Below are 10,963 nucleotides of genomic sequence, written 5' to 3'. Positions count from 1 at the left end.
ATTCTATTGAAAAATGAGAAATTTAGTGGCCTTTCAAACAACACATTTCTTAATGCATGATATCCAACATCCTAAAGTAGAATAAAGAAGAAAAAGAGAAAGTTTCTCCTTAGAGACATAAAGCTTAAATGAGAAAATAGAAGTTATATCATATTCTTCATAGAGACAACATAATTATCTTCACATAGAATGATCAATTCAATGAATGGGCAGACATACAAGTCAGACATTGCTTTTTTTAATTGAAAAAAAAAACTTGTCTGAATTTATAAAATTCCTGCAACTTGGAAGTTGAAAATGAGGAGTATAGGGGATCTTCCTCCTGAGAAGGGGCCAAATCCTTGGAAGTACCTTCCATTTTCCCCTTCTGTTAATAATAGCAAGTCCTCAGAGACTGGGATAACACAGACTGATTTGGCTAATTATGAGCTGTGAGCATTGCTCTCCCACGCTCATGCAAGAATAGATCATCAGTGTTGCCTCCAACCCTTGAAGTTCCCAATCTCAGTCCAGTGGGCTTCACATCTGAGTCTTCTTGTCTCACATCACTGCATCAAGAGACCCATGACAAACTCAGCCACACTGACAACCCTGGGGTTGGAGCCTGAACTTTCAGTGCCCATGCAGGGCAGCAGCAGTGGATTCTCACTGCCTGGTCCTACTGCAGCAGAGACAGAACAGCCCTGTGAGTACTGTGGAGATGATGGATGGAGAAGGGACTGTCAAGGGCATTTTCTCTTTCATCATTAGGACAAATAGGAGAGTTGGGGCAAACAGAGGGGAGGGCACCAACATGGAAAATTTCATATATTTTGGTCCCTGTACAGGCAGAATCTGAATACGTGGAGGGAAACAACGGTCTAATTCATTTTGGAACCTTCAGGACCTACACTCTGCTCAGCAGAGAACAACAACAATCTCTGTTAAATACTGAACAGACCCTGCCTTGGATCTCAGAAACAGAGAGTAGGCAATATTGCTCCCACAGAGCAGGTGCTGTCCTTCATGTGCTTTCATTCTTCCAGCAATGTCTCGTAGGACTAGACGGGAGATACAACTGTGCCTGCATGTATCAATGGAACTGATTTTCTTTTTTTTTTTTTATTTCAATCATTGTTCAAGTACAGTTTTCTCCCCCCTACTCCCATTCCAGCCCATCCACCCAACCCTCCCCCCTTCCCCCATTACCCCCCACCCCTAGTTTTTGTCCATGTGTCCTCCAAATTTGTTCCTGTAATCCCTACCCATTCCCCCCTGAAATTCCCTCTTCTCTCCCCTCTGGCCACTGTCAGACTATCCCCTATTTCAGTGTCTTTGGATATATTTTGCTAGTTTTTTGTTTTGTTTTGTTTTGTTGTTTAGATTCCTGTTAAAGGTGATATCATGTGGTATTTGTCTTTCACTGCCTGGCTTGTTTCAGTTAGCATAATGCTTTCCAGCTCCATCCATGCTGTTGCAAAGGGTATGAGCTCCTTCTTTCTTTCTGCTGCATAGAATTCCATTGTGTAAATGTACCATAGTTTTTTGATCCATTCATTTACTGATGGGCATCTAGGTTGCTTCCAGCACCTAGCTATTGTAAATTGTACTGCTATGAACATCGGGGTGATTTTCTAAAAATCCTATCAATTTTCATTAATAGAATCTACAACACTTAAATATAAAGAAAAACAGTAGAGATTTTCATAAATAGAAAAAATGAAAAAAGAGAGGAAAAGGGAAAGAGAACTAAATCTTACTGTGTGGACTGAGAAACATGTTAGGATTTCCACTCACTCTATGAACAAATTACCTGGGACTTGACAGGTTTCCTCCCCTCACTGCTATCTGATGGAATAATATGTCATTACACCTTTCTCATGATTGTTTTCATCAGCAAACCCACTATTTCAACCTGATTTCAAAAGCATGACTGAGCACTTCTGGAGGGCAAACCTCTGTTGGATGTCACATGTTTCCAGAGGTGGTGTTATTCTCCCATTTCTATGTAAGAGATACCAAGTCAGAGGGGTGGAGAGATCACACACACTTCACACTGAGTGGCTGACAGCTGGGGGACTCAGTCCCTGATTCCCACCCCAGGACTCTGTTCCCTCCACTGCAGCACAACAATTGCTTCTTTCCAAACTTGTTTTATCCTCAGATGAGCAAACAGGGGCTTACACACCAATCCCTTCTCTTGGAATTGGGTGAGCTCATCAGTGAATTAACAAAATGGACCCAGAGGTTTGCAGAGACCTCTACTGAATGAATGTGTGGATCCTAGGGGTTTCTGTGAATAGCAATGCATATGTCAGCACATTTTGTTAAGGTGAGATATGGAAATACCATTCCCCATAAGAGATGGGAACTTTCATGCGTTTCTACATGAAAAGACTATTGCTATTCAGACAACAGGGAACTTGTTAATTTTATCCCTTGGCAATCATTTTTTCTTATTTTTCTATTGGGAAAATAAGTATAGGTAATTAATAGTAAAATTACACATATATTAATTTTTTTACAACTCAAACAATTCTTTTATGCCTATGTCTTTAAGAAATTCTCACTGTGTGATGTGGAGAGTGGCATAAGAATTTTCTTAACCAGTGTCACAACATAAAATTGAAGAATGGGGGAAGGGTTTTCAGGCATAACTATAAAGGACACATAGACAAAACCAAAGGGGCGGAAGCAAGGGAGAAAAGAGGGTTTGGTTGGGGTGGGGTAGAGTGTTGGGGAGGAAACTCAGACAACTGTAATTGAACAACAATAAAATAATTAAAATAACATAAAAAGAGAATAAAATGAAGTTTATCCCACAGGTAATGCTGTGCATCATTTAAAGTGCTGAAATATGCCCTGGCTGGTATGGCTCACTAGACAGACCACTGGCCTGTGAACTGAAAGGTCACTGGTTCGATTCCCAGTAAGGACATATGCCTAAGTTGTGGGCCAGGTCCCCAGTTGGGGGTGCATGAGAGGCAACCACACATTGATGTATTTTTCCCTCCCTTCCTCTCTCTCTAAAAATAAATAAATACAATCTTTAAAAAAATAAAGAGAGACTTAAAATGCAAAGCTATGTTAAGTGAGAACTCAGGGAACTGTGTGTGTAGCGTGTGAGTATTTAGGCTAGTTTTTAGGAAAACTGGTATGAATACATAAATCACTACCAATATGAAAATATTGAAAGGAAAATGCATCCATCAGATTCATGATAATTTTTTCCTTTGGACAACTGAAGCATAGGGGAAGATCATGCAGGGATAGGAAAAAACCTCAAGTTTTACCCATAATAATTGTATAAAGGACCCATGGACAAAGACAAGGGTGGGTGGGAGGATTAAATGTGGGAAGTGGGGGTGGGTAGGGCAGGGTCTAAATGGGGACAACTGTAATTGAACTACAATAAAAAATAAATATAAATTCTATGGCATGTATTATTAAATACTTATATTTTAATATGGGTAGTGATTAAAAATGGTATTGAAAAGACTTGGTAACATTAATACATTTATTAATTATCTGACAATGGTTGCTTGCTCTGGCTTTATAATAGTATGCCCGAAGGACTTATGTGTGGAATTTCTGATTTAACTGGTTCCAGTCAATGGCCAGCGCATCATTAAATTTTCTTCTTCTTCTTATTTATTGTATTTTTTCCATTACCATTTATCTCCCCTAAACCTTTTTCCACCTACATCCACACAGCCCCACTACAATCACCACACTGTTGTTTGTGTACATACGTTCTTTCTCTCTCTTTTTTGCTCAGTTCCCCCTCTTTCAAATCCTCCACTCCCAGAACTGTCAGTCTGCTGTCTATGAGTCTGTCTCTATTTTGCTTGGTAGTTCAGTTTGTTCATTTGATTCCACATATGAGTGAAATCATATGGCACTTGTGTTTCTCTGACTGGCTTATATCACTTACCTCTGAATTTTAAAAGATGGATAGGTAATTATAATATCTACCAGCATTGATAACCACTGTTTAACCATTTTAGGTCTACAATTTAATTTTATAAACCAAGGGGGAGTAGAATCAGGGGAGAGAGGTGGGGATGGCTGGGTTCAGGCAGACAACTCTACTTGAACAATAAAAAATTTAGAAAATGGAAAAAATAATTTAATTTTATTTCTTATAACAACAATATAATGTCAGTTCAATTAATGTATCTATATTACAGATGAGTGAACTCCCCAAATGTTGTAATATTAGTCTTTGTTTTTTCTCTTTTCATTTTTCCAAGTTATATCATTTTTGATGCAAAATAGTTATGACATAGTTTATGTAAATGTAGGTAGTATTCACAAATCAGAAATGGTCAGCTATATCCATAGGAATCTAGCATATCACACAAAGGAAGAAATATGTTGACAATGGAATGCTTCAGTAATTCATCATGCTTTGACCTGTCTGGAGAAATGACCTGAGTAGCCTTTAGGGAGCTGAATTGAGGAGAAATGCAATCCCTCTCTCAGGAAGAATTGACTTGAAAAGACTTAGGCTGGCATAAGAAGGCCAACATATGGTTTGAGGCCTGGCTTTACTCTCAGTTTCTCAACTGTTTGTTAGAGGGTTGGATTTGATGAGAAATCAACTTTCACAATGTTTGTGGTTAGTGAGAAATGTAAGTTTAACCTAGTCACAATGAACAAAAACAGTAAAGTAGAAACTGAAGTGCAGATGTTTCTCTGAGACTGTGTATCACTGATAGATAATAAGCTTTCACAAAAGAAAAATGAGTACAGAGTATTCATGAAAATGAATTGTTATTTAATCATTAGTGCACTGTAAACTAACACGATCTCTAGGATCAAGGGTGCTGTATGATTATTTTGTGCATTTAACAAAGATATATTTTGCAAAATGTGAAGTCCACCAAAGTAAAAAATATACATATTTGAGTTACAGTTGAAGGACTGACTTTGACCAGACAACCCACATATTTTGAGTGAACACTTATCTCTCTGGAAGATGGATGTCATAAATCCAAGTAAAGATGAAAACCCTTAAAGATAATTGCCACACAAAAATCTATCTGCTTATTCTAAGTTAGAATGCAGTTAATGTGGTTTTAGCTCTTCAAGATGACATTGTAGATTAAGGGAATTTCTGGTACTGCATCTGAGTGAGATGAAGTACATTCAACTGCTTCTTAGCATCTTCCAATTAAGATGATTTTTCCTTAGAAAACAATATGTCCCATGGACAAAAACTAAGGGTGGGGGGTAATGGGGGGAAGGGGGGAGGGTTGGGTGGAGGGGCTGAAACGGGAGTAGGGGGCAGAAAACTGTACTTGAACAATGATTGAAATAAAAAAAAAAAAAAAAAAAAAAAAAAAAAAAAAAAAAAGAAAAAAATATGTCCCATTCCATATTTTTACTTCCAAAGTAGAAGGCTGATATTTTGCTATTGTTGGAATTTTTTAATCTGCAGTGTCCTTTCTTCTCCAATATTCTTTGAGCCAGGGTCTCTAAAGTAGTTGTTTATAGAAACAGGTAAACAGCCCAGACATCTATAAGGAAAGAGTTCTAAAAGAGTTCCCAACTGAGAAATGTTGCTGAAGGGTAAGGGGTGGTGGTGGGTGGGTGGGTGGTGTTTGGTCCTCAAGCTCAAGTGTGATTCCTTTATTTGTGAATTGCTTGAATGCAAAACAAATGGATGTGTCTACACTTGTTGCATTTATTCAGCACTCTCTTCTTTTTCAAACTGTGTCCTATCTGCATAGTACCACAGAATCAAACAGGTGACTCTGAATTCTTCCTCCTGGGACTGTCAGATGACCCAGAGCTGCAGACTCTTCTGTTTGGCCTGTTCCTGGCCATGTACCTGGTGACCATGCTGGGGAACCTGCTCATCATCCTGGCCATCATCTCTGACTCCCACCTCCACACACCTATGTACTTCTTCCTTTCCAATCTGTCCCTGGCTGACATCAGTTTCAGCAGCACTACAGTCCCCAAAATGCTGGTGAACCTCCAAACATACAGCAAGTCCATCACCTATGCAGGCTGCCTAACTCAGGTCACGTTTTTTTCTCTATTTGCAAGTTTGGAGAGTCTACTTCTGGCCGTGATGGCTTATGACCGGTTGGTGGCCATTTGTCAGCCTCTGCACTACCTGCTCATCATGAACTCCCGCCTCTGTGGCTTGTGTGTCTTACTGTCATTTTTACTCAGCCTTTTGGACTCCCAGCTGCACTACTTGATGGTGTCACAACTCACCTTCTGTGCAGATGTGGAAATTCCTAATTTCTTCTGTGACCCTTCTCAACTCCTCAACCTTGCCTGTTCTGACACTTCCACCAATAACATATTGACCTATTTTATTGGGGTCATCTTTGGTGGTGTTCCACTGTCTGGGATCCTTTTCTCATATACACGAATTGTTTCCTCCATTCTTAGAGTCTCATCTTCAGAGGGGAAGTATAAGGTTTTCTCCACCTGTGGCTCTCACCTGTCAGTTGTTTGTTTATTTTATGGAACAGGTCTTGGGGTGTACCTCAGTTCCACAGTGTCATCTTCCCTGAGGAAGGGTGCAGTGGCCTCAGTGGTGTACACTGTGGTAACCCCCATGGTGAACCCCTTCATCTACAGTCTGAGGAACAGAGACATCAAGAGTGCCCTATGGAGGGTGATCAGAAGAATAGCCTAATCTCAACACCTCTGCCATCTTTTTTGGTTCTTAGGACTGAAAAAAGTGACAAAATGAAATTGTGCAATAAAAAAATTCTGAATATTCAGTCACACAGTGTATATGTACCCATATGGTCCTCTGCTTATGTCTACACAGTTTTTCCTCTTAGTACAACTGTAGTGGAATTGGGAACTTACTTATTTTGGACTCCATACTTCAATTATATACCATCCATGATTACTCATAACATTTGGCCCTTTGGCACCAGTGCCAGCCAACTCTGAAGGATCATCTTAGACCCAGAGCTCCCTGGTGATTTTAAGAGGCCTCTGATGGGTTTCAATGTGGCTTGATTTTCCATTGCTCTCCCTTGCTACAAAGAGTTCACCAAACCACACAGAGAGGGAACAATACCTGCAAACTGTTTTCACTTCAGACACCAGTCATAAGTTCAGGAGTCCCAGGGCCACTCTCACTTCAGACCAGTTGGACACAATTAAGGGACTCCCTCACATTCAATAATTTGCTAGAATGACTCAAAGCAAGGGAGTTCCCTCAGGTTCATCAGAATGAGCCACAGAACTTAGGACAGTGCCAGACTTATGATTTCTTATAGCAAAAAAATACACAATAAAACTAGTCAAAAGAAGACACATGAGGAAATATATGAAAGTTCCTATAGGTAAAGCTTCTTGTTATCCTCTCCCCATGGGGTTCAGATCCATTACCTCCTCCTGGCCACAATGTGAGAAAACAGTCAGAGTATTGCTAACCAGGTAGCACACCTGAGCTTCAGTGTCCAGAGAATTTACTGAGGTTTCATATCATTGGTGGGATAAATTGAATTATATCCCATTTTTTAAGTCATTCTCCAGCCTCCCTCCCCAGACGTTTGGCTGACATCACCTAGCCTAAAGCACCAACCCTTCATATACATGGTCTCTTCAGCACAATCAATTTTCATCTTCAGTCTTCTTATTAGCATAAACTATCAAGTATGGTCTATGGGATCCACCACAAATAACAAATCCTCTCTGTCTCTAGCTAAATTTCAAGTATTTCATATTTACAAGTATGTTATGGTTTAAACTCAGATGACAGTGGTAATTGTGAGAGGCAAGGTAGATATATGATTGAACAACAAATCCAGAATAGCAGTCGGACTCTGTGACCCACAGGATCAGTGGTAGTGGCAACATATCATAGATGAGGAGACATCAAAGGCATTGCTTAACCCAGAGAATCCAAAATATCAAGGCAAGCCAGGAAAAGTCAGATGTTAGCTACCATGATTGAAAATCATGGTTCATCTTCCAATATCCAATCCCAAGTCTGTTTATAGACTCAAATCCTAGAGGTTAGCTGGATATGGTTCACCCCTTTTCGAGGCCAGTTGGTGGCATGGTGACTCCATTAGACTCCTTCCATTCTGGAGTAGGCAGCGATTCATGTTTAGCAAGGTGAATGAATATTCGTGCATTTATCCTTTCCTGCCTACAGTGCCTGGGAAACACTACTATCCAAAGATTTAGGACATCCAATTTCTTTGTGGTGAAACAGATATGGAACTGAACATGATGTATCAGGAGATCACAAGTCCTAACATATTCTGCATCACCTGAGCCTTTCAGCCTCACATACCTACAGTGGCAATTCTGTGACTCAATTATTGTTCTCTCGAGTTGCATTGCAGTGTTCTGTCTTGGAACCATTCCTAAAGATATGTCCCCCTGTAAGCTAGTCCCTCTCTAGACTCTTATATTTGTGTCTCAGTGAATTCACCTGCAAAATTAGACTGGACTGAACAACTTATTTTTGCCTGATCAAATCTAACATTCTGGATGTGGGGTTTTTTTTTCTGTCTCTAGTGATACATTTTTACTGCTTATTTTGGAAAGGAACTAAGCAACAGTTGAAACTCATGAATAAAAATAAAATAATGTATCCATCAGTGTATTTTCTGTTGGACATATAATGAGATATGATAAAATCTGAGATTGCCTAATAAACTCTATAAGTACAATGTTTTTGTTTGTTTGTTCTGTTCTTCACAGCTGTATTCCAGACACCAAGAACAGCATGGAACATCAGAAAGTCTCAATTAATACTATTGAATGAGTGACTTTGGTAAGAATTAGCAATGATTCTCAATAAATTTCACTATGTCCTAATTCTTATTCAAGTCTTCCCATTGGCTCCTGAAGTGGCTGTTTTCCAACTTCACAAGTAGAAATGAAAGATGAGGTGCAGTAATACATAATAAAAAGAGGGTACGAGGAGAGTAGAAATGAGAATAAAAGAGGTGTCACCATAAGAGGTTAAGACAAAGTCCTTAAAAAGCCATCATAACCAAAATCACTTACAGAGAATGGATGACAAGCAAAATTCAATGTGATGAAGAGGTGGGATTTCTTTAGCCAACTGCTCCTACCCCTGTCAGCTTAGAATCCCAGGATGAGTGTTCACCTTATGGAACATAGAGCTTTCTACCAAGAACTTTCTGTAGAGCCCTCTTGATGTCCCTGTTCCGCAGGCTGTAGATGAAGGGGTTCAGCATTGGGGTGACCACAGTGTACATCACTGAGGCAATCATGCCCCTCCAGGAGGGTGCATCAGATCTGAGATACACACCAAGGCCTGTCCCATAGAATAAAGAAACTGTGGACAGGTGAGACCCACAGGTAGAAAAGGCTTTATATTTCCCATGTCCTGATGGGATTCTCAGGATTGAGGAAACGATTTGAATATAGGAGCAAAGAATCCCTGAGAAGGGAACAATGCCAAGAAAACCAGTTACCATATAGAACACTATGTGATTGATGAGTGTGTCTGAGCAGGCTATGGTGAGGACCTGAGCAAGCTCACAGTAAAAGTGTGAAATCTCCCAGTTGGTACAGAAAGACAGCCGCAATGTCAACAGACTCTGGGTCAGGGAGTATGTTATGCTGATGAACCAGGACATGAGAACCAGCAGGCCACAGAGGCAGCGGTTCATGATTAGTGTGTACTGTAAGGGGTGACAAATGGCCACAAACCGGTCATAAGCCATCACCGTTAGGAGAAGAGTGTCCATACCTCCAAACACCATAAAAATCCACATCTGAGTGATGCAGCCTGCATAGGTGATGGCTTTGCTCTGTGTCTGGATGTTCACCAGCATCTTTGGAATGGTGGTGGATGTGAAACAGATGTCAGCCAAGGACAGGTTGTAGAGGAAGAAGTACATGGGTGTGTGGAGGTGGGAGTCACAGGTGATGGCCAGGATGATGAGCAGGTTTCCCAACACAGTGATCAGGTACATGGACAGGAACAGACAGAATAGGATGGGTTGATTTTCTGAGTCTTGGGAAAATCCCAGAAGTATAAAATATGACAGTCTTGTTTGATTTCCTGTTTCCATGTTGCTGACACATCATCTAGATGATTGAGAAAATAAAATAAAATAAAATAGACACTGGAGATACTCTAGATTAAATTTCTTGAAGTAAATGACTAGACATATAACCCTTAATTACAAAATTTAGGAACTGTATATTCTGTTATTTGATACAACATTTAATAACGTTGATCAACCATTGTCCATTATCCTTTGGGATACTCACCCATCTTCTTTATTCCTGTCTTAGAATTATCTCTGAACAGTTAAGAGCAACCTTGGACCTCAGAGATAAAATGATTTGTACTTGCTCTAACACAAATGTGGAGCATGAGGTCTGGTGAAGCTCAGCAACCTGATCTGAGTTATCTGCCTTCTCTGGGACTCACAAAAGAGTCAGATAACCATGTCTGAGAAGTGAGAAAATTTGAGAGTATCTCAAATATCTGAACAGTATTAGAGGATGAGTAGAAGGCAGGCTTACTTCTCAAATAAGAAGATAAAGAAAAATATTTTTTATCAAATCATAAATGACATTCACAAATGCTTAAGGCTTAATGTACCAGGGACCAGCAACACCTTGTGAGAAAAGGGCCAGATGCTTCCTAGACATTTGTCACTTGACAAAAGAGTCTTCATCTGTGAAGTTAAGGGATCGGTGAAAATATGCGAAGGAAGAGGGGATGTCAAGGCTTAAGCCATTTCAGTACCCTACAATACTATGAATGTCACAAACAGAATTTTGAGTCTTGCCATCTATGATGTTCATTAAATATTAGGGGAAGAGAGAAGTTGCATCAAGATTTACATATGAGCTCAAAGGGATGAATGTCGGATTTGCAATCACATTTCAGTGATGCTTAGATTATTGTTGAGCAAGTGGGGGGGACTCATTCTTGGCCCACTTACCTCTGACTCTCTTCACCTCAGAGCCTATGGGTTCTATAACCACACAGAAGAATAAG

At 39.9% G+C, this 10,963-nt stretch overlaps 2 protein-coding genes across 2 annotated transcripts; one reads left to right on the top strand and one right to left on the bottom strand.

The window, feature by feature from the left end:
- The first annotated feature begins 5,455 nt into the window (after positions 1-5,455).
- Positions 5,456-8,465, top strand: LOC114503019 (olfactory receptor 18-like). The gene has a single exon (XM_036032294.1). The coding sequence runs from the start codon at positions 5,633-5,635 to the stop codon at positions 6,638-6,640; it is 1,008 nt and encodes a 335-aa protein (XP_035888187.1). The 5' UTR covers positions 5,456-5,632; the 3' UTR covers positions 6,641-8,465.
- A 118-nt stretch (positions 8,466-8,583) lies between these two features.
- On the bottom strand, positions 8,584-10,041 carry LOC114503640 (olfactory receptor 7D4-like). Its single transcript, XM_028521287.2, has one exon. It carries the CDS (start codon positions 10,020-10,022, stop codon positions 9,090-9,092), a length of 933 nt encoding a protein of 310 aa, XP_028377088.1. The 5' UTR covers positions 10,023-10,041; the 3' UTR covers positions 8,584-9,089.
- Positions 10,042-10,963: the final 922 nt, after the last annotated feature.

This window comes from Phyllostomus discolor, chromosome 8 (assembly GCF_004126475.2).
Source record: "Phyllostomus discolor isolate MPI-MPIP mPhyDis1 chromosome 8, mPhyDis1.pri.v3, whole genome shotgun sequence".
NCBI lineage: Eukaryota > Metazoa > Chordata > Mammalia > Chiroptera > Phyllostomidae > Phyllostomus > Phyllostomus discolor.
This window is presented reverse-complemented; position numbering and strand designations above follow the sequence as displayed.